The sequence below is a fragment of the Porites lutea genome, chromosome 14 (assembly GCF_958299795.1).
Source record: "Porites lutea chromosome 14, jaPorLute2.1, whole genome shotgun sequence".
NCBI lineage: Eukaryota > Metazoa > Cnidaria > Anthozoa > Scleractinia > Poritidae > Porites > Porites lutea.
In genome coordinates, this window is record NC_133214.1 from 21515446 (window position 1) to 21536728 (window position 21283).

General features: G+C 37.4%; 1 protein-coding gene across 2 annotated transcripts; it reads right to left on the bottom strand.

Moving 5' to 3' along the window:
• Nucleotides 1–1210: 1210 nt before the first annotated feature.
• Nucleotides 1211–21282, bottom strand: LOC140923871 (solute carrier family 15 member 2-like). Of its 2 annotated transcripts, none has more exons than XM_073373881.1 (23): nucleotides 20916–21282; nucleotides 19211–19269; nucleotides 18727–18817; nucleotides 17258–17399; nucleotides 16804–16893; nucleotides 16260–16359; nucleotides 15361–15451; nucleotides 14390–14467; nucleotides 13640–13722; nucleotides 13172–13255; nucleotides 12879–12968; nucleotides 12330–12374; nucleotides 12173–12208; nucleotides 11898–11986; nucleotides 11374–11455; nucleotides 11116–11238; nucleotides 10739–10900; nucleotides 10498–10544; nucleotides 8785–8904; nucleotides 7437–7557; nucleotides 6347–6478; nucleotides 6074–6181; nucleotides 1211–2916 (listed from the first exon to the last, which is right to left on the bottom strand). In XM_073373881.1, the coding sequence occupies exons 1-23, from the start codon at nucleotides 20980–20982 to the stop codon at nucleotides 2740–2742; spliced, it is 2217 nt and encodes a 738-aa protein (XP_073229982.1). In that variant the 5' UTR covers nucleotides 20983–21282; the 3' UTR covers nucleotides 1211–2739. The 2 variants fall into 2 exon arrangements, with proteins under 2 accessions (XP_073229982.1, XP_073229981.1); XM_073373880.1 differs by lacking the exon at nucleotides 15361–15451 and adding an exon at nucleotides 15530–15620.
• Nucleotide 21283: the final 1 nt, after the last annotated feature.

Below are 21283 nucleotides of genomic sequence, written 5' to 3' on the forward strand. Positions count from 1 at the left end.
CGCAAAAAAGCATCGGAGAGGAACTTCATTACACTCGACTGGGTATTTTAAAGTGGCTCACGGAGCCCTAAAATTTATTATTACTGTTTTTCGTAATAGCAACATTACTAAACAAACTCTTATATCTTGTCTTGATATAAGCGGGTGAAATCTATCAAACGCGTTGTCTTAAATAAACAGTTTTTCCGTCTGGGAAGAGCAAAGGAAGTGATCATTGGTCGCAGATAACGACAACATTTCACCACCATTAATATCACTGTATTCTTCTGTTAACAAACGTATATATAAAAATAAAGAATATAACTACTGGGATGAAATTCTGTACTTTTTCTTGGGTACTTAAAAAAGTTTCTTTATTACTTACTTCTAAACAGGCGATGACAGTCCATATTACGGTAGTCTACCCGGTTAGGGCTCTCTTCGTTGTCGTGGAAACTGCAATGGCGCTTGCAAAAGGGCGGCTGGTCGTGATCCGGTAATATCCTTCTTGATGCAATTCGAGCACTAATCGACAGTTTTCGCGGTCAATACTCATTAGAGATCACCAGAAAGTGCTCTTATCTTGCAATATCTAGACAAGTAGTACAATTCTTCTACAAGTAAACAACTAGAAGGCGTCTATCCGCTCCTCAAAGATCAACCAATGGAAATGACGTGTGCTGTCCAAAAATCTGGAAGATAATTGGTTGGCACGGCGGGTGTGTTTATGGCCTACAACGCATACATGCGTTAAAGACCACCTTGGCCCTCACTGCAGGTTTTACGATTGTTGTATAGTGTAATTTTCATAGCGCGTGTTAAATCTTTACCAACTTTCTTTCTCTGGATTATCTTGATTTATCTCGTTGCTCTTGAGGGATAAAGACTTTACGTTTGCTTTACACTTCCCGCGGGTTCTCACCTCTTATTCTTTCTTTGAAAAATGTACCATTTTCAATACAGAGCTCCCGGTAAATATTAAAAGTTTAGCGACACGTTCATTACCGGCACATTAGTAAAATTCCTGTCAGCAGAATCTAATTCATCTTTTTAGTAGGCCACGCCTTGTACAGTATTGTAAAATACTGCTGCAGCAATAATTAAATTTCTTAAAAATTAATTTGAGTTAATCTTTCTCCTTCTATAATTTATATAAGATCTGTTAGGTGGGGGATCATTAAGAACTTTTACTTGCGTCTGGCGAAGACAGACAAACAATATACCAAGAAAATGAAGTTTTGATTTGTTTATTTCTTTTAGCTTCCCTTTACTTCTAACCCTTGGTTAAAACTAAAACACGACGTGTTTGGTAAGTTATACTTCACAATTATCAATACTACTTTAGTTTCTGCTACTTAATTCATGATTAAAAGAGTACATCAATGTTAGTTATTGCAAATTTTACTTTACCCTGAAACAGCTAGATCACGGAAGGGCAACCTTACTTCGCATTTGCGTGAGTTAATAATTTTCCGCTTACAGTTACTGCTCACATGAGTCAAAACGCTCATAAATGTACAAACACTCTGCCCCGCAACCCCCCCCCCCCCCCCGCCCGCCCCTTATTCCAAAGAAAAACGGAACCTTAGAGATGTTCCCTGTTGCCCCTTGACCATCTATAAGATTGACATCTTTCCATTACAATCGTTAGCGAAAGTCCCCATTACATAGTGCCCGTCTTAGAAAGAGCAGACTGAATCATATGACCCGAACTAGAGGAGAAATGGTCGAAATTTTCGTGACGTCATCGTTCAGCTCAGACGATCTCAACCTCGTTCCCAGGGCTCTTTCTCAAGGCGTCATTGCGTAGCGTTAGTGAACGTGCGAAACCCCAACTTGTACATCTTAACACTTCATATTCATTCATGGTCTCGACCCCCTAGACTGTGAAGTAACAACAGCATTGTTTGCCGTCAAAATGTAATACAGATCTATGTGTTTTAAAACCTTTCTAAGAAGCATAAATAAAATAAGAAAATAATTCTTTGAATTTTTGCAAACAAATACTTTAGAGATTAATACAAAACGCTCAAAACAAGAAACTAAAGAGAGCGTAACTTATATTAATACATATTAGGTCTATTTTACTTAGAAATGTAAATCTGCCATTCTTGTCACGTAGTTAAAATTATTGCCTCCTGTCACCGCAAGGTGGCACCGACGAGTACCAAAATGTCAAAGAAAAGGATGGCAATGAATAATGAATATACCCATAGACGAGCAAACAGGAAGTCTAAAATCGTGACTAAAACGAGGAAAGTGACAGAACAATGAACCACGAACAGCTCCGTTCATTTTCGTGCCTTTTACTCATCTAAGATGCGTCCCATTGGTGTCGCTTCGTAGAGGAAAACAGAAATAAAAACAATTTATAAACATGAATAACTTTCAACCGGGTTTTGGAACCTCGGCGTGGTGCTTTCGTTTAACATTTTCATTTGACAAACGACTTCTGTAGACCTCTTTTTAATTAGCTTCCAATTTGAAAGAGTACGAAAAATAAAATAATTTGTCATTGAAACGTTGTCTACTTTCGCAAGAAAGTAAAACTGTTGCCGGTTTAGTCTCTCGAATAGCAAATAATGAAAGAGTTTTATTGGTCCTTTTGAGGTCACGTGCGAGACTAAGTCGGTGGGAGTCGAATTGCACTATGGGACTGTCCCAGAATGCAGTTCGACATTGACACAACCCTACCTGACAAGAGGCTAATAGACAACGCATCTATATCTTACTCACAGTAATAAAAAAAATTAAAGACTATTAATTTTTATCTGTTTGTTTTTTTTCCTCAGTCTCATCCTGTGCTTCTTGAAGCGGGACGTCTTCACTTACAACGCCATTAGCAGAATAGTAGACATACTTGTAAAAGTAAGACATTAACATGAACACGAGCATGACCAACGCCAACAGTCCGGCGAAGAAGAAAAACTCGTTTGCCTAAAAAAAGGGGAAAAGCAATCAGGAAAAGTTTTGCCAACAGTTTCACTGCATATAACTTTACCTTACGTAAAGTAGAAGGGTGAAAAAAGGAATAAACAAAAAGGGGTCTAGGGCGCTTAGAGGCGAAGACGCCTAAAGGAAACCTGTGGTCCTAGGGGTTACGCTTCCTCTCCAGTTAACATGAATGATTTAAATTGCTGAAGGCCTTTTCACTAGTCAAAAGACACGGATCGGCTAGGGTAGAAACTAGTATAGGTTCTGACAAAACATGATAGTTTACACGTACAAGTTTTTTAACGCAGCCGAAAGAAAAAGGCATGATATTGAAGAGCACCGGGGAATTGGGTTAAAGACTGTTTACGCGTCTTTTTTCATGACCAATATTGATAAAAACCCCCAAGTTCTATTGCAAAAAAGATTGGGAGCATTAGACCTTGAAAAGAAAACGAAAATGTAGGTACAGAAACTATTTTTATCCATTTCATTCCAAAAGAGGACCAACGGCGCTTATGCATGGACTCTTTTGGAAAGGTGCGGAGAAAATTGCACATTAATGTTATCCTAGCCGATCACCTTTTTATCCGAGCATTCCATTTTTTCGCCCGTGTAAACGGCGCGCCTTGAGTATCGTTTTAAACCGCTAACGCATTAGTGAAAAACTTTAATTCGTGCGGACACAGCCTCAACTGTTTTAAAAACAAACCTACAACCCCGGACAAAACTGTTGAGACAATTCCATCTATTTTCTAAGTTTTGAGCCCTACTCCCGTCTCCCCTAAACACAAAAAGTAAACCCCCTCCCCACCCCCTATTCAAAGTTGCCTTGGTCTAAAAACCAACGTGTATAATTGCCATGCTATCCTTAACAACTTTGGATAAGGGGAGGGGGGAAATCGGGCATTCATTTGGCGGAGGTTTCAGTTTTTGCCGGGATGACAGGAAAAAATAGGCATTTTCGCGATTTGTCTCAACAGGTTTTGTCCGGGGTTGTCTGCGGACTGTTTTCGGTATTCTTTAACTTTCATAGCAATTACCTCAAGTTAAAGTCCTCTTTTTTGGTCAAATTGATAAAAGCCATTGTTTCAACATACTTTTTTTTTCTTTTGAATGCGAAATAAAATTTTTACAGTAAAAATTGACGTTATAACACTCTGATTACATGATCTGTCAAATGACATTTACTCCGTGACGTTACCATGGGCATGACTTTTAACGGCTTACGTGTCCGTAGACGCTTTCCTGCTCAAATGATGACATTGATATGTAATCGCCAGACAAAATGGATCTCTCGAGAACTTCCGATAGTGACGAATCATTTTCAGGAGGCTCGGAAATATCGCATGAATCACTGGGTGAGAGGAAGGTTAGTGCGCTTATCTGGTCACTTACAGTCACGCGAATTTGGTTCATTTTTCCATCCCGCGAGTAATTTGCCTTAGCAGTGATTACGTCGTTCGCCAAGTGCAGTGCAAAGATCCTACACTTAATAGGACAACATTGCCTCAGTTAAAGCAAATGTGGAATTGTGTACGAACGGGAATGTGGTATGATGGATCTCTCATTTCTCCACGCAGATCCCGCGGGAACAATAACGGGAAATCCCTTGATGTGTAAGGTGCTTTGATGAGCTTGTTATGCAACAAAAACGGAGTAGTTTTTCTCACAGACGGTTAACTTAACGAATAAAGTACGGCAGAGGAAAGAAACATAGGTTAACGACGGTTAACAACGGTTAACAACTTTTCTGAAGAAAAACAACAGTTAAACTATCAGTTTCCTTTAATATATTCTGTTAACCGCTGTTAACCGTTGTTAACCGTTGGAATAAACATGTGCGTGCCTGTTAATCGTTTATTTCAAGCGTTTACGGTGCTTTCAAGCATTTTCCGTAGTATATAGAACCTTTTTGTTGATTTTCAAGCATTAAAAAGACCTTTTTACTTAAGGGAAAACTTTTTGACACTGGTGTAATTGTCATGAAATGCGCTGTTTTTTGCCACGAAAGAACTGCCATCGCGTGACAACATGTTTTCGCTGTATTTGTGATCAAAGAGGCATTGCTTTCCCTACACACCCTATTTATACCCATTTTGGAAGTTCTTCGTTAATATTTGTTCTTTTGGCCTTGGTTGTCATAGAAAAATTAACGGTTTTATCGGCATAGATTCCATTATTTTGTCAAGTAGATAATCTGGTATATATGTTGTAAACTGTTCTAATTACACACTCAGTAAACGCGGGTATTGTTAACTCGGTGAAGCTTACTTTTCCAGTTCTACTCTAACTACATGGAGAAAGTTGTCAGTGCAACTAAGTATCACTACCTCTAAGGGATATTTTTAACTGCTCCGCCGCATTCTTGAGTCCTCGTGCATGACCTGCACACCACGCACCATTATTTTTGAACAGGACAGTTGTCCTGCGCAAGTATAATAAATACCCAGTCTTGTCTAATTTGTTCGACATGTAAGCACAATTAACGTTGGTAAAAAGGCCGGAGGTAAGGCTCCTATTAAGATATCATACTTGTGACACACAGTAAGTCCTTAACCGTGGCCACCAACCACAATTAATTTCAATACTTTTTCTGTAAAGAGCATGATTTCTTTCTCATTTAGGTATAAGATTTCTAATTTATGGCTAAATTTCTAAGTGCATAATTAATGTGTCCTAATTGTTTTTATGACACCCTCTTTACTAGTCACCAAGCTTTAGACAAGTACAACATCTGTGCAAAAAATCAATACCCTCCGACCTTACATTGCGAAGTTACAGCGATTTGAACAACTGGCCTTCACAGACAACCCCGGACAAAACTGTTGAGACAATTCCATCTATTTTCTAAGTTTTGCGCCCTACTCCCGTCTCCCCTAAACACAAAAAGTAAACCCCCTCCCCACCCCCTATTCAAAGTTGCCTTGGTCTAAAAACCAACGTGTATAATTGCCATGCTATCCTTAACAACTTTGGATAAGGGGAGGGGGGAAATCGGGCATTCATTTGGCGGAGGTTTCAGTTTTTGCCGGGATGACAGGAAAAAATAGGCATTTTCGCGATTTGTCTCAACAGGTTTTGTCCGGGGTTGTAGCATCACCCGCGTTCCCAGGGAAAAGGTCTGGGAACGAGGCCGAAGCAAGTGTCAACTTGAACCTACCATGTTGTCCGTCAGACGTGCTTCAGCAAATATAACAACAATAGCGTTTCCAACGGAGACAGTCAGCAACCAGCCAGCCATAATGCACGACTTCATGCTAACGGGAGCCTGGAAGAAAATTAACAGAGCATGGCAAATGAGCGATGTAAAGGCTTATTTTACACGCTAAATCGGCCATTTTTTCTTGATCGATAAGAAAGGCGCGTACATTCACGCAATTATTTTAGTACAGTGGGACCACTCTCGGTTGAAGGGGTGAAAGTGATAGCTTACCTGAGAATAGGCGAATTCCAGTCCTGTAATAGAAAACAGCACTTCTCCGGCAGTTATGGTGAGATATTGAGGAATCTGCCATAACATGGAGATTGACATGGGATGCACATCCGCGAACTTGATAGCGATGAGCTAAAAAATAGTTTTCAAGCCACCTTGTAAGTATATTCATCTTATTGAACCGATAACAACTTACTTCTGACCATCAAAGCAGGCTCTAAAATGGAAACGTATAGCAAAAACAACGCAACGTAATATGAAAAAGCGAAAGCGCGCGGAAAGAACTGAGCGCGATTTCCGGTGATCAATTTGCCGCTCTGCTATTGGTCAAGTCGGTTTTAGATGTGCATGCGCAGTCGTCATTGTCATTGCGTTGTCTTTGCTAAATCTGTCCTATATCTAGTAGACGTAAGAGCTCTTGTAAGGCCTCAGAATTAAATAAAACAACAGAAACGGTGCCCTCCCGTCCCACAAGAATAGCGGGTACAAAGTTCCTCCGCTATAAGGCGTTTTTGAGCAACGCACATCAAGCGGAAGTAAGGTCTTTTTCATTTTAAAGCACATTGACGCTACCAAATTTGTATTTTTAAGTGTCTTTACTATCATAGCGACAATTTGTACAAAAAATAGGGGAAAACCACTGTCCAAAAATGAAAAAAGACCATTTCCGGTTGACGTGCATTGCTCAAAAACGCCTTTGCTTAAGCTCAATATTGTCACAATGCCAGCAGTGATGGAGCCTGGCAGATTTCATACCGCCAACGTTTTGACATGAAAATAAACTTAAGCTTGGCGCCACATGACAGCTTAGTTTTGCTAAGGCAAAAAGAGTTGCAAGCAAAAAGAACTTCATTATTTAGAGAAAACAGAAAAGTTATTTTTACACAAACTAACCATTTTATAAAATCTTTGCCCATGTTTCCACTTAACATGAATTGAAATCCCACACGGCATAACAGTTTGGAAACGAGAACAAAATGTGATTGACCGGGCAAAGCCACAAATGTTGTGGCAATGCTAGGCCAACATCGCGACAATGATGGAACTGTTTGATCAGGAATTTACGCAAACGAGAAAACTAAATTCAAACCTTGTCCTTTTTGCTAGGATTTGGTTGAATCACAACAGAGTAGACACCGCCACTGGCAAAGTACATTTTCTGATCCAAAAGCGCTTTATCTGTTCCCGCTTCCATGACCTTTAATGAATACCTGACAAGGAAAAAGATTATTGTTTTGTTCAGATATTTTTGAAAACTTTGAGCACTTTTCCGATCCAACATAGAAATGGGAAGGGGTACAGAATGGTCAATTCACTAACAACGAATACCGCGAAAGGTTAACCGATAGCTATTTTTCGGAAGGAGAGAAGCGACGACCGGAAATGCGTCTGCTGTTCGCAGGCTAACCGAATCTTGAATTCTCGGCATTTATCATTAAGGTTCCGTTCTCGGCTCCTCATCAGGCAGCCCCTTTTGCAACAGTTATTGATGCCTACGGAGGAGGCTAGTCCCGGTCAATTTTAATGAAAGTTCAATTCTCGAGGAACACATCCAAGCTTTGAAAGGTCCTGAAAGAATAAATTCGTCGTCGTGTGTTTACGTTGTCAATAAACTGCCGCATTTGTAATGTTACCTTACTCGTGCAGTCCTTAAGATAATACGTTCTTCATTTGCATTTTATCACTTGTTTGTCCCCTGAGACACCACGTGAAATTGCTTTTAACCCATCAGCCCTTTAGCGCGTGCAAAGATGGCGGGCATTGTGATTAAGGTCTATTGTATTAAGTGTAACGCACGTAACGCAAGTGTAACGCACGTAACGCACGTGCAAAGTTGATGACTTGCTTATTAAACCTGGTGATTTCAAAAGTTGAAGCACCGTCGCCGTCGTAGGCGCGGTAAGGTACTCCATGTATGGGAACATATATTGCACCTAAGGTAAAGTTTAAAGGTAGTTGTGTTAAAGTTGAAGTTGTGGTACAGTATATGTCCCTGTACATAAAATACCTACCGCAAAGCTCGATTATCGGCCGCTGTTCAGGAAATGAGACCTTGCTCTGGGACCTAGAAAGAGAAACCGAGCCACTCGCAGTCGAGTCGAGTCGAGTCGTGGTTGCTTAAACTTCTCATTGACAAAAAAGCAGTTAAAAAGCCTGCTTCTGTCTAGCCTGCGAGCACAGACGTATTTCCTGTCGTCGCTTCACTCCACCCGAAAAATAACGTCTGCGAACCCCACCCCCCGCCAAACGATTTGTGACGTAAACCTTTTGTTTTGTTGTCGACCAATCGGAATAGAGGATAAAAGGAAAGCTCGAGTGTCTCCTCGCGACCTCGCGAGCTGGCGTGTGAAGAGAAGCGTCATCGGTCAATAACAGCCGTTTAAAAAATGAAAGATCCCCCAAAAAATTCATGTACAGTTAATTACTTTTCCGCTTACCTCTTTGACTGAAGTTTCTTATAGTCAGAATCTAAGAAGGTCCCAACTCCTTTGTACGTTAACGATTTGTTAAGATGGATATCCACTGAGGAAGCTAAATCTCCACCCGTGAACAAAAACCTGAAAAAAATGAAAGGAAGTCCACTTTCAACGGAATGGAAAAAATTTAGCTCGCATATTAATAGGCCATTTTACAGTTATGGATGAAGCGAGGCTAACGGTGACCTTGTTTTGATACAAACCTTCCTGCTCCATTATGTAAATCAAGCTATTCATATGTTAACTAGTATTTTTCAAGGACAATTTCCATAACAAAGCAAAGGAAGTTTGTAACAAAATAAGGTCACCGTCAGCCTCACATTCACTCGAAGGCTAGGATAGTAAGTAGATGACAGTAGTAGATAGTAAGTAGATAGTAAGTAAGTAAGTAGATAGTAGATAGTAAGTAGATGACAGTACTCTTAAAACTGCAAAATCGATTTCTACTTTTAAATTTCATTTGAAAAATAAATTGATTACTGACTTTTTAAATAGCACGTTATGATAGTATTTTAGTATCCTACTAGTATCTTATTTTATTACAATTTTAACTTTAAAATATGCATATTGTATAGTACGTAGTGTGAATATTTATTATTCGATTAACTCTTAAATAGGTATGTTTATATTGCTTTTGTTCACCGCACTCTTTCCTTTTTAATTGAACTGTTAACTACTTCTCTTATCTTAATTAGTAGTCGCATTGTCACTGAAAAGCCCCACCAGGGGTGTGTCAATAAACTATTGTACTGTATTGTATTTTATTGTAAGTCCACGACTGTAAAATGTTCTACAGTGAAACCTGCATTAAGCGGACACCGTATTAAGCGGACACCCTCTATTAAGCGGACAGTAGCCGAAGTCCAAAAATTTATTTCCCTTATTTGCTTTAAATGAAACCTTTATTAAGCGGACACCTCTATTAAGCGGACGCGGACACCTACAAAGTACCTGAAATGGTAATTTCTATAGTTGCCAACCTGTATTAAACGGACACTTGTAATCAAATGCCACCAACCAACATGCCAGTCACCGGAAATACGAAGATTGCCTCGAACTGCCGCCCACAAATTTAACATTAAAAAATGTGACTTGACGAACATACTTGATTACTGTTTCACGGTACAGTATTGTTTTATTTCATTTTGTTTGTATAGAGCTTGTTTCACTCATCTGATTTCTTCAAATTTGAGTTGCAATCTATGTTTATGGTACTATGATCAACTGGTCCACTTTGATAATGAAATTAGTGCAAACGTATATCGTCAAAATCTCTGGGAGTATTCTTAACCTTTCCACTGTTCATTTAAATGCCATTTGACACGTCATATGACGTTATCTATCAAAACCTGTATTAGGCGGACACCCTGTATTAAGCGGACACTAAAGCATTCCCCGAGGGTGTCCGCTTAATACAGGTTTCACTGTATTCCTCATCGTTTAGCGTTCAATACGAAACCAAAGACTGACGAATGCTCCTGTACATTTAAGTCGGTGTGATATCTACACAATTTTTACCGCGTCAATAAGGCGTGGATGAAAATGTACAAGTAATGTTATCGATATATTTTCACTAAGCTCTAAAGTGCAGCGTGAAGAGTTTGAGTCGGTGAAGTGGCGAATTAAACTCTAAGGCAAAATTCTCGTCTTATCCAATGACACTTTCTGTCTTACCTAACTTTTGTTTCTCCTCCTTTAAGTGGCTCGACAATATCCTCCAACTAGAATTAAGAGAAGAAAAAATTAACCACAAAATGACTCTAAAATTAAAGCCAGAGATAACAACAGACCCTTTTACTTCCACGTGATTGAAATAAATATTTCCCTGGATGAGCCTCGACTTCAAGCTAGTTCCAGACCGCTACCGAGGATACAAATACAACCAATCAAGCTAGCATCATACAGTTTAACTTACATTCTTTCCAATCAAGGCATTCTTTTCAATTCCAACAACGAAAGAAGAGGCGCCTTTGTCTTTAATTGTGACATCGAATGAGTCCGTGAGTTTACTCGCGCAGTTCACTGTCTTCACGTTTATGTTACTCAGTGTAACAGGCACATGATAATACTCCGAAGCCTTTAAAGCAAACAGGAGAGACCTTTAGTTTCGAGCACGAGAACTACTATTAGTAAGAGATTTGATTTAAAGTTTTTTCGCGAATTGTCAAAATATAGACACCCCGGAATTCTTCATTGTCCTTTTTTTTAACCAGAAAAGTCAGTCCCAGAAGTCAGTGCAGGCCTAGTTTTGTACTAGTTTCTAAAGTGGCAAATACACCAAAAAATCCCTACCTGCATTGCGGGTATCTCAGCATTCAAACCAAGGCCGAAAGCATTGATGGGACAAACACCTGCATTTATAATACGAAGATTGGCAAAAGAACTTGGTGCCTCGTTAACTGCCACGCGGCTGTTCTGTAAAAGAACACAAGATCAGAGATTAACTCCGCTAAAAACAGTACAGTATAAGTCACATTGATTTATTGACTGGTGAGAAGATAAGCCCTAAGAAGACAAAATAGAGAAAATTCAAATGCCTTCATTCCTTACTTGAATTGCTATTTGAACAAAGGCTGCCATCATAAATGAGAATGCTGCCAGCAGCATCCCCGCACACATACGCTGTAAAGGCCTGAAAAAAAAGACAGCCAGAAAATTTTAATTTTTTTGTAAAATCTTGAAAACAGACAGCCCCGTGTAAATGAACTACTGAAGAGGTTTAATTTTAATGGATGCACTAAAGGATTTCATCCACAGACTCAAAAGTTAGAACTAATAAAAAGTACCACAGGAAAGAACTGCTCAGAAGTTTTCATTTAAAGGGTCACATGAAAGGATTTCATCCACAGACTCAAAGTTAGAACTAATAAAAAGCACCACAGGAACGTACTGCTCAGAAGCTTTCATTTGAATGGTCACACCATAGTATTTCATCCACAGACTCAAAAGTTAGAACTAATAGACAGTACCACAGGAAAGTACTGCTCAGTAGCTTTCATTTGAAGGGTCACATGAAAGGATTTCGTCCAAAGACTCAAAAGTAAGGAGGAAGGTAAAATGCATCCATAGTTTACCTTACAAGTAGATTACATTTCTTCAATGTAGGATAAATAAGTGCCTCAAAGATAGGAATCATGATCAAAATAAAAACTGGATTGAGTGCCTGAAAAACAATGCAAAACACAGCAATATTTATTTTTTTCCGATGGTGAGGTATATTGCAATCAAGTACAATTTACAACTGTAGATGTAATGCACTGCTCTGTGGCCAGGTGACTTAAATGCTACAACTCACATAAAGCCCTCTAATGTTAAAAGCTATCATAATGTTTATTGAAGTTAAACATACCTGGACTTGATCTGGCTTTAAAGTTCCAAATGCACCCTGCACGAGAGAAAAGAGGGTCATTTCAAAAGCTGTACCAATCAAGTAGAGTTGTTAAAAAATGGTTTCTGTCAAGGTTAAAAAAAAGTCACAGGGATACGAAACTAAAACGCCAACTTACAAGATCCCCATTCATTTCTTCAGCCTGGAGTGTCCAGCGTGAACCCTGAAAAAAAGAAAAAAGGCAAGTCAGGAATACTGATTGAATTTCAGCTAGTAATCAGGGTTGGGTTTAAACTAGGGGCCAGCTCCAAAATTGCAAGTCAAGTCCAGTCCAGCCTTTTTCCTGCTTGTGAAATGTGCCTGCCACACTTCTTGATGACTAAATTGTTTAAAATATGTTAAGGTGAGCTAGTTTCCCTTGTAGTTTCAAACATTCAAAGGACAAAGAAAAAATGCTTTCATTAACATCTTAAACAGTCTACAGATAAAGTATGCAGTCAAAACTTCTACCATTGGCCACCTCCCCAAAACCTAAAAAAGCTGTTAAAAATTTTCCTTTAACTTAGGGCTAGGAACTTGGTTGAACACTGTTTAACTTGAGAACAGATTTTATCTACATGTACAAAACAATGTCCACTTCTGTTTGCTCTATACTGTAGGTAGCCATGGTGGAGAAATTCAACTGTACAACTATTAACAAACAGAAAACGTTAAGAAAAACTCTCACTTGTTGATCAAACAATGTCCAGAACACAGGCAGAGGAAGAAACATAAAAAGAACTTTAAAAAGTGCCTTCACATCTTCAACCATGCGGGACTGTAATGTCATAAGAACACAATAAAATCAGTAATACAAACATTACTTAAAACTTTAGCTTTCATTCCACCCACCTTAAAAAAAGCAATATCCACAGTCACTGTACTGTAAAGGACTGTGAAACTTTAAAAAACGTTCAGCACAAACCTTACATTGTAGGAGCATAGCCTAAAGAGTGGTTACGCTAAAAAATGATTACTTACTCCATAGTCCTCCTTAGCAAAGTCCATCCAGTGTTCTTTTTTCTCACCAGATCCAATGCTTTTTATTTTCTTTTTGATGGCATTCTAAACCAAACAACAAAAGAAACTAAGAACCAGCAAACTTGGAGACAAAATTGTACCAACATAAAATATTATAAAATTTTGGTAACAAAAGCTACATAATTAGACATACATCTGTAGTCAACATCACTGTGGTTGACTAAAACAGACTATTAACCAATTACACCCCCAATATCTATACTCAAATTCTCTGGACTGGTCTCCATACATTGCCTATTTTGTTTGACAATCAAAGCATTTTTCCCTCACAGTCAGGTAAGCAATTTTTAATTCTTATAACCCAATCTTTTGATTAGTACGGTACTTGTAATGTTAGAAGAAAATTATTATGGTCGTCTCTGTCAGGGTTTAAAGGGTTAAAGAGAAATCCACTATTGCTCAACATACCCCAACAGCACATCCAACAAGGAGAACAATATTTCCCTCTGGGGGAACTTTTTTGTACTTGTTACGGCCACAGAGAAATAAAGCTTAAAGAAAGAAAAGAAAAGAGAAAGGATTAAAGCTTACAGCAGTTACCAGTATCACGTGCCCTTGATATACTGAGGGCTCTTTCTCCCTGTTAAAACCTGAGTTTTCAACAATTTCAATGGAAATAATCTTTTAAACCTTAAATATTTTGCATCATTGCAGAAAGTGCTATTTCATTCATTCAGAGGCCATCTTATCTGTGCCCTCCAACACAGCATAATTGTAAAAACCTTCATCAGTCAAAAATTAATATTCTTGGAAGTCTTTGTCATTCACTTGATCTGATGAGAGAACCTTTTCTGGCAATTAAAGCACAGGAAAAACCCAGGATGAGGTTGACTAACACCAAGGTTTCAACTGAGAGAAAAAATGCACATTTTATTGGTATCCGCACTAAATTTACAAAGTTACTATGTACAAATGATAAACATAATTACTTTAAGAATTAACTGCATTACCTTTCAAGAGTGGTAATTATTTTTGTGTTTAATTTAATTATTTTAATTTTAATTTAATTTTGTGTTTAACTCACAGCAACCAAGATTAATACAGTCACAGGTATATACTTTGATGTCATCATAGTTTTTTCTTTTTCTTTTTTCAAAGGACGAGGCAGATACGTTAGAATGGCAAAATGCGAATAAAAGGCGTAAAACTTATACTTACCTAATGACAGTATCATTAAGACAGCTGGAACTCCAAAAGCCAACATGTAACAATCATGACCAAAACAAGATACATCACCTAAAATATTATAAATAATTACAAAACCATTAAATACACTGTACTTTGTATCAAGAAGAGTTCCTTCTGAAATGTAAACTGTAAATTAAAGTAATAATGATGGTAAATAAGATTGTAAATGAATTTAGCTCATCCTTGTACATCCATGTTATATACCATAGTGTGGTTACACTAGTGATTAGGCCGGTAATTGAAATGACATTCATTTTCAATGGACACAAAACTGGGTTGCCCGTGAATGCAGCACAACTTTGGGTGTGCTGTACATGTGTCTAGCAGGGGTTTCAATAAAAACTGAAGTAGCCAGCAGATTTAAATAGATTAACCAACGGTATCAACAGTCCACCGTCATTTTCAAGGGGTGTCTGGGGGCATGCTCCCTCAGAAAATTTGAAAATTACAAAGCTCTAATAAGCAATTTCCAACGTTTAGGGGACTAAACTGAGCATAAAAGAGCGAGTTTTCCATTAAAGAACATTTGGGTTTTGGTCAAATTTTGATTTATTAGCCACACAATTAACTCCTGCAAGCAATGAACAAACGATAATTATACTAAGTTACATACATATTTCTGCGTGAACAAATTCTATTTTTGTTCATGACATTATTCAAACCAACTGCTTCTTCTTCGGAGAAAAACATAGCTGACACGTTTCGTCGGTCGTCAGTACTTATTGAAACCCCTAGTCTAGGGACAGATTTCCCTCTTTTCATGAATGGATGCACAAAGATTTTGAATCTCAGTGGGATTTGCTGTTCTTTTGGGTTTGGGGCTCCAAATGGCGTTTCTTTGATGGGAATATAAAATATCTGAAACATTTGTGAACATGATAAAATCATTAACTAAAACGCAGTGCATTGTGCTCCATGTGCATTTGTGTGATCTTGCTAACCTCGTAATATTGGTGTTATAATTGTAGACAAAAGGCTGCCAAGATTGATGGCAAAATAAAAAATAGAGAAGAATCTCTGAAGTAAATGCTCCTGAAATGATGAATGAAAACAAAAGGAAAAAAAGAATAAAATGTAACAAAGTCATGCACAAAATATCAACTGATATACCTCTTAAAATGGGTGTGACAATCATAGATAAAAGGCTGCCAAGATTGATAGCGAAATAGAAAATGGAGAAGTAACTTTGAAGCAAATGTTCCTGAAAAGAGAAAGTGCTGGACAAGATTAAGCCATATCATAGGTACATGTATGTACATGCATCAGGGTTGTCACTAAGATTTCAAGTTGCTGGGTTAACACAAAAAGTAGGCGGGGAATCAAACAGCTAGGGATTTCTTTTGGTTCTATTTTTCTTCTATTTTCCAATAGAAGTAGCCAGGGGCCACTCTTTTAGTAGCCGGGGAAATTCCCCAGCCCGCGACTCTTAATGACAACCCTGATGCATCAATAAATTACCACCCTGTAATCAAATAGACAAGATTGACGAGATAATTGGAGGAGGAATGATTATTACAAGAACAATATTAATATTTTACAGAGTGACACATCACTGAAAAATACAAAGATTTGTTACCTACAGGACGGTATAAATCGTTTCTGTTACCTACAGCTACATGTAATTTAATGAGGTAATGAATGCGAGAAAAGAATAGCTAGATAACACATGTGCACGCATGCATTTTCCACAAGCTAATAACTTCTTTCAAAATGGGAAGGCTCCTCCCTGAACAGCTATACAATAAAACAAATGATCTTTTGAGCTGTAAATTAAAAGAGGAATTACATCCTAATTCAATTAAATAATTTATTAAAAATCATGTCAACGTTAAGTACTTACTTGGCTAGCAGTGAATTGATCCCCACCAAAAGCTGAGACACAAGGTTTGATTCCTCCTGTGCCAAGAGCAATTAATAACAATCCTATCATGGGACCAGCGCTGTGGAAAGAAATCAAATTAGATGTATATACAAAGTAATATTAAAATAAACTTCTTGAGGAAATTTATCAGGCTACATGTAGCTAGAAAGAATATGAAGTCAAACTTTAATAGATTATAAATCCTTCAGAGAAACCAAAATCGGTTCGTTAAAAAAAGTGATGGTTTTGATAAGTGTCAAGCATCTTTCTCAAAACTACTGAACTGAATATCATCAATAGAATGGTGTTAATTGTAACCAAAAAATTCATCTCCACCAAGAACTAGAGAGAGGAGAAGACAAGGTCTTGTTAAAGTGGCTGTATGCTTGAATGTCACTGCAATTACAGGTAACATCTATTGACAAGAACACTAGTTCAGCCTGTGGTACAAAACAGTTGCTGCTATTTTTAAAACCACTAATCTTCAGTTTACAAAATAATGTACTAATAAAAATAAACTTACAGTTTTACTTGATCTAAGACTGCTGGAATTGATGTTATAGCCACTGTGATGTTTCCTATTATATAAACTATTGAAACATAAAGTATTGTCCTGGGGAAAAAAACAAATTCCAAATGAGTTTTATTGAATATTTAACTTTGTTATTGTAATAATCTGTAATATGTTTAACCACAAAGCACTTTAGAGTTCTGTACAACTTGTGTTGATGTGTCTATGCCTTCTACATCCAATTGGAATTTGTAAGTGTTGGTCTTTGAGCAGAGGGAAAGACCGAAGTACCCGGAGAAAAAACCTCTCAGAGCAAAGGAGAGAACCAACAAACAAACTCAACCCAAATACACTGACATTGACATTGACATTGACATTGACATTGGTGGCTGGGAAGGCAAATGCTCTCATTACTGCGCAACCCTTGAAGATCAAACTGCATAATAATTCCACATCTTGAGCTTACTTGTATTTGCCAAGCAAACTGTCAGCTAACATGGCCCCAAAGAGAGGACTAAAATAGCACAGCATGTTGAAAGCATGATAAATTGCTGTAGCAGAATCATCATCCATCTTCAGCATCTGTGTTAGGTAGATGACAAGAATGGCTGTGGACAAAAAAAAACAAAATTAAATGTTTAAGCCATAATATCCATAATTTTATACTCACTGCTCTTTATACACAGTACATTTATAAGATCCTTAACACTTTAAGCCCCAATATCCACATACAAATTCTCCAAACTGATCTCCATACATCTCCTTTAAGAATTAGTTGAGAGAATTTGATAAAAGATCATGGAATTTTCTCTATGGTGATCATTTTATTAATTCTCATTACTTTATCTGTTGACAATGTATGAATATTATTAGGAGAAAATTGTTTTTGGTCACTATTGGCACTTAAAGGGTTAAAGAATAATATTAGTTGAGAGAATTTGATATAAAGCAAAAGCATTTTCCCTTTGGTGATCATTTCATAATTTCTTGTACTACTTGAAACACTTCAACAAAACACAAGGTGCATGTACCCAACACCACTTCTACTGTGCAGTAGCCTTGCACCTCTTCAGAACCTTTCATTTAATTGGACCCCCTTGGGTTGCAGCTCTTTTGCTTTCGGGTTTGGTTCCATTCTTCACTTTACATGCATTTGTTTATTGTTTCCCCAATCAATCCTGTGAGGTCTCGCAGAGCTACAAGAGCACCCCTACTGTGATCCATAGCATGACGTGTACAAAGGTTTGAGCCTTGTCCTCCACTATTTACTACTGCGGTTTTCACTCACATGCAAACTCTTAAGTTGAAAAGCCACCTTCACAATTGCATTTTTCACTGCCATCAATCATAATTACGATCACAAGCAACGAGCCTTGAAACACAAAACACACAAAAAGGATTGAAATCCAACAATCACAAATCACAAACCTGGCCTTTTGAACTTGTAAAGTAAAGTTTTGTTTCCTAAGAGGCCCATTAAGATGATTGACGGAAGCGAAACACGAAATCGTCAGTTGGCTTTTGAACTTCAGAATTTGCCTGTTTTTAAAAAGTGCACTAATGAAATGACCACGGTGATGTCAAAGACAATGGCAAAAAAACAATAGGTTCGCAAAAACTTGTTGGCAAAACAACAACTTTGAACGTGCATCATGCTTTTTTGTACATTTCTTTGCCGTCGCTACACAACTACGACGTGAAAATGCCTAATTTCACATTTTGTGGAGAACGTGAACACAAGAACTTTGAACTTTGAACTTTGATACAGTCTTTCACAACTCTAGAAAAAATTGGCAACATTTGATGAATTGAATGAGATGGAATAAGCCCGATAAAGTTTGGAGCGTGAAATACATCTTTCAAGTGACATTTTCGTAGCCGTAGCCCTAGCTGTCATTGTTGCCCAAGCTCCCTATTATTATCACTAAAACTTACCATGCATTCCATAGTAAGAGAATCTCTCACAGAACTCATTTCCCAAAATGTACCAGACAGCACTGGGATAGCCAGTGTTATGAAATACATTCTGAAACCACAGAGGAATTTCAGTTACTTAAAATTTCTACTATGAAAATAAACAAAAAATTACTTTTACCGGTACATGTTAGTGTATTATTAAATTTTTGTTTCAGCAAATATAATAATACAAGTAACGAGAAAAAGAAATTAATTCTTTTTCTCATAGTTCTGTATTTTACTTCTATTTTTCCTTCCTTTTTTTGTAGGCATTTCCTTTCTTTTAGGATTGTTATGACTATTCTTTTCTCTTTTTCAGTGTTATTAGCTTTTACAGCTACTCTGTTGATCCGAGTTTTAAATAAAGGTGATGTTATGTACATCATAATATATGGACAAAAGTACATTTTGTAATTTGTCACTTTCATAGACTTCATTTTTCTTGGCATGCACCACACTGTACCTTTATCTTATCGATCCTGGACTCAGGTCTTTTTTCTTCTTTCTCTTTGTCCTCATTTTCTAGAAAATAACAAAGTGGTAAAGTTCAGTTTAGACGACAAAGTTTGTCTGTGTTTTCTTAAATAAATGGTGATTTCAGGGGCACTGAAAATTATTATCTATTCAGAAGACGATTTGAGATCTAGAATTTTTGGAACATTTGTTGTAATAAAAATTTCTCACAACCCTCTATAAATTTTTACTTCCTTGTCTTTTAAGTAAGATTAAAATGAACGAAAAAAAGGAAGCAAAATATATATAATCCTAATTTCATAGACAATACCTGGTAACAATTTTTTTGTTAACCATTTCCAGTACAGATGTATGTCATGCAAACCTTTATTTCCCTTTTATATTTATAACAAAAAACAGCTGTTGTATCCAATTACCTTATTTATAATACACCCACAAAGACCTCTACTCTAGCTGGGGTTATTTGAATCAAAACCCAAATTTCACCATCAGTATTGCCGATAACGTGTCATAAAAATATAGCTGAAGCAAAAGGAGATTAATTAAATCTACTAAAGCAAGTTATTATTCAGATGTTCAAAAAATATTGGACTGGAAGAAAAATCAAATACAGTGTTTTGTTGACTCTTTGATCAGCAGTACAGACGCCATTATTTCGCTACTGGGAAGCTTTTTCTTCTTGAATCATGACACAGTGACAATTTATCAACAAGATCAAGACAACTCTCTCTTTCTCTTTCTGCCTTTTTATGATCACATTTTATTTTCAAAACAACAGATTGAAACAGTGGCATTCAAGCTCAACAGATTGGCCAGAGGTGAAGACTTCCAGATGCGCTAAACCACAAATTAAGGCTAAGGTTTATAATGCAATGCACATGGAAAAAAGACTTGTAGAAAGAGTGTCTTTTCCATAAATCATGCTCTGAATTCACAGATAAATAATATAAGAAGAGCGTAAAACGGCATAGTATTGTTCACTGAGGACAACGGGTTTATTTTAGAACACTTCATCATTTTTATAGCGTGCAATATATCGCTTAAAGAATAGAGGAAAATAACTAAAGGAAAATAAAGTCAGACTGGTGCTTTTATCATAAAATGCTGGTTTGGTGGCCAGCTTTATTACAATAACTGGTTTTCACAGTCACGCTGCTGGGACGAATTTTTTTCTGACTTCATATGAATTTAAAACACGAAAATCAAGCAAAGAGAATCGAATCAAGCCAATATGATAAGCGTATTCAAGTCAACATCGATTTTCAGCTTAGCCTTAAAAATAATAGAAACGACATTATTATTATTATTATTTTTGATGCAAGACCAAAATAACATCAACATTTTGCTTCCTAGGCGACAACAAGTTTAATCATGAATTTAAAAACGTACAAACGCGTCTCAGTTGAGGGAAGAATTATTTTAAACGACGCGATTTTACGTGTAATTACCTCCAGGTCGCATACAAAAATAAATCGCAAGATACTTCCTTAATTCTTCGTCGATCATAATAAGTGTTATGTTTTATATGAGGGTGAAATCCTGGGTGATACAATTCAAATAAAACTTATGGTACTAGGCAGCCGGGCAGCGTGACCTGAACTTGTGATCTTTCACAGTCGTTCTCATAAAACGCCAATGCGGGATTCAAACTGAACGTTCACAACAAAAAATTATTTCACGTTATTTTAACTTACCTTGGATGGTTTTCAATTCCTCGTCAGTGTCCGTATCATTCAAAGGCTTGTAACCAGTGGACGACATCTCAAACAATCACTTTCTCTCGACTTGGCAGGTAAAAGAGACGACTTTTACATGTTCAACAAACCAAAGCTCGTTAACCAAAACACTCGTTTGTCATTCGATCCTTCCCGCTGGCGGGCATTTTGACACCGCAAGAGTTTTTAGGCGGGTGAAATACGAAACAATTGGCCTTTTAAATCCCTGAAATAGAAGACTGAAAACCAGAGATAGTGTGGTGAAATGGAGATAAATTATAAATAAGCGTAAGGTGAATTTCCTGGTTTCATCGGAGAAGAAATTCCATATTGACTTCTCGACCAAC

What these genes read in the sequence shown, in the direction of transcription:
- LOC140923871 (XM_073373881.1), bottom strand. Translation starts at nt 20,982, where the DNA reads ATGTCGTCCACTGGTTACAAGCCTTTGAATGATACGGACACTGACGAG. An exon ending in TATAACACCAATATTACGAG is followed by an intron (nt 14,468 to 15,360) that starts GTTAGCAAGATC and finishes ATAATATTTTAG; the next exon opens with GTGATGTATCTTGTTTTGGT. An exon ending in GGAGGAGAAACAAAAGTTAG is followed by an intron (nt 8,905 to 10,497) that starts GTAAGACAGAAA and finishes CATTTTTTTCAG; the next exon opens with GTTTTTGTTCACGGGTGGAG.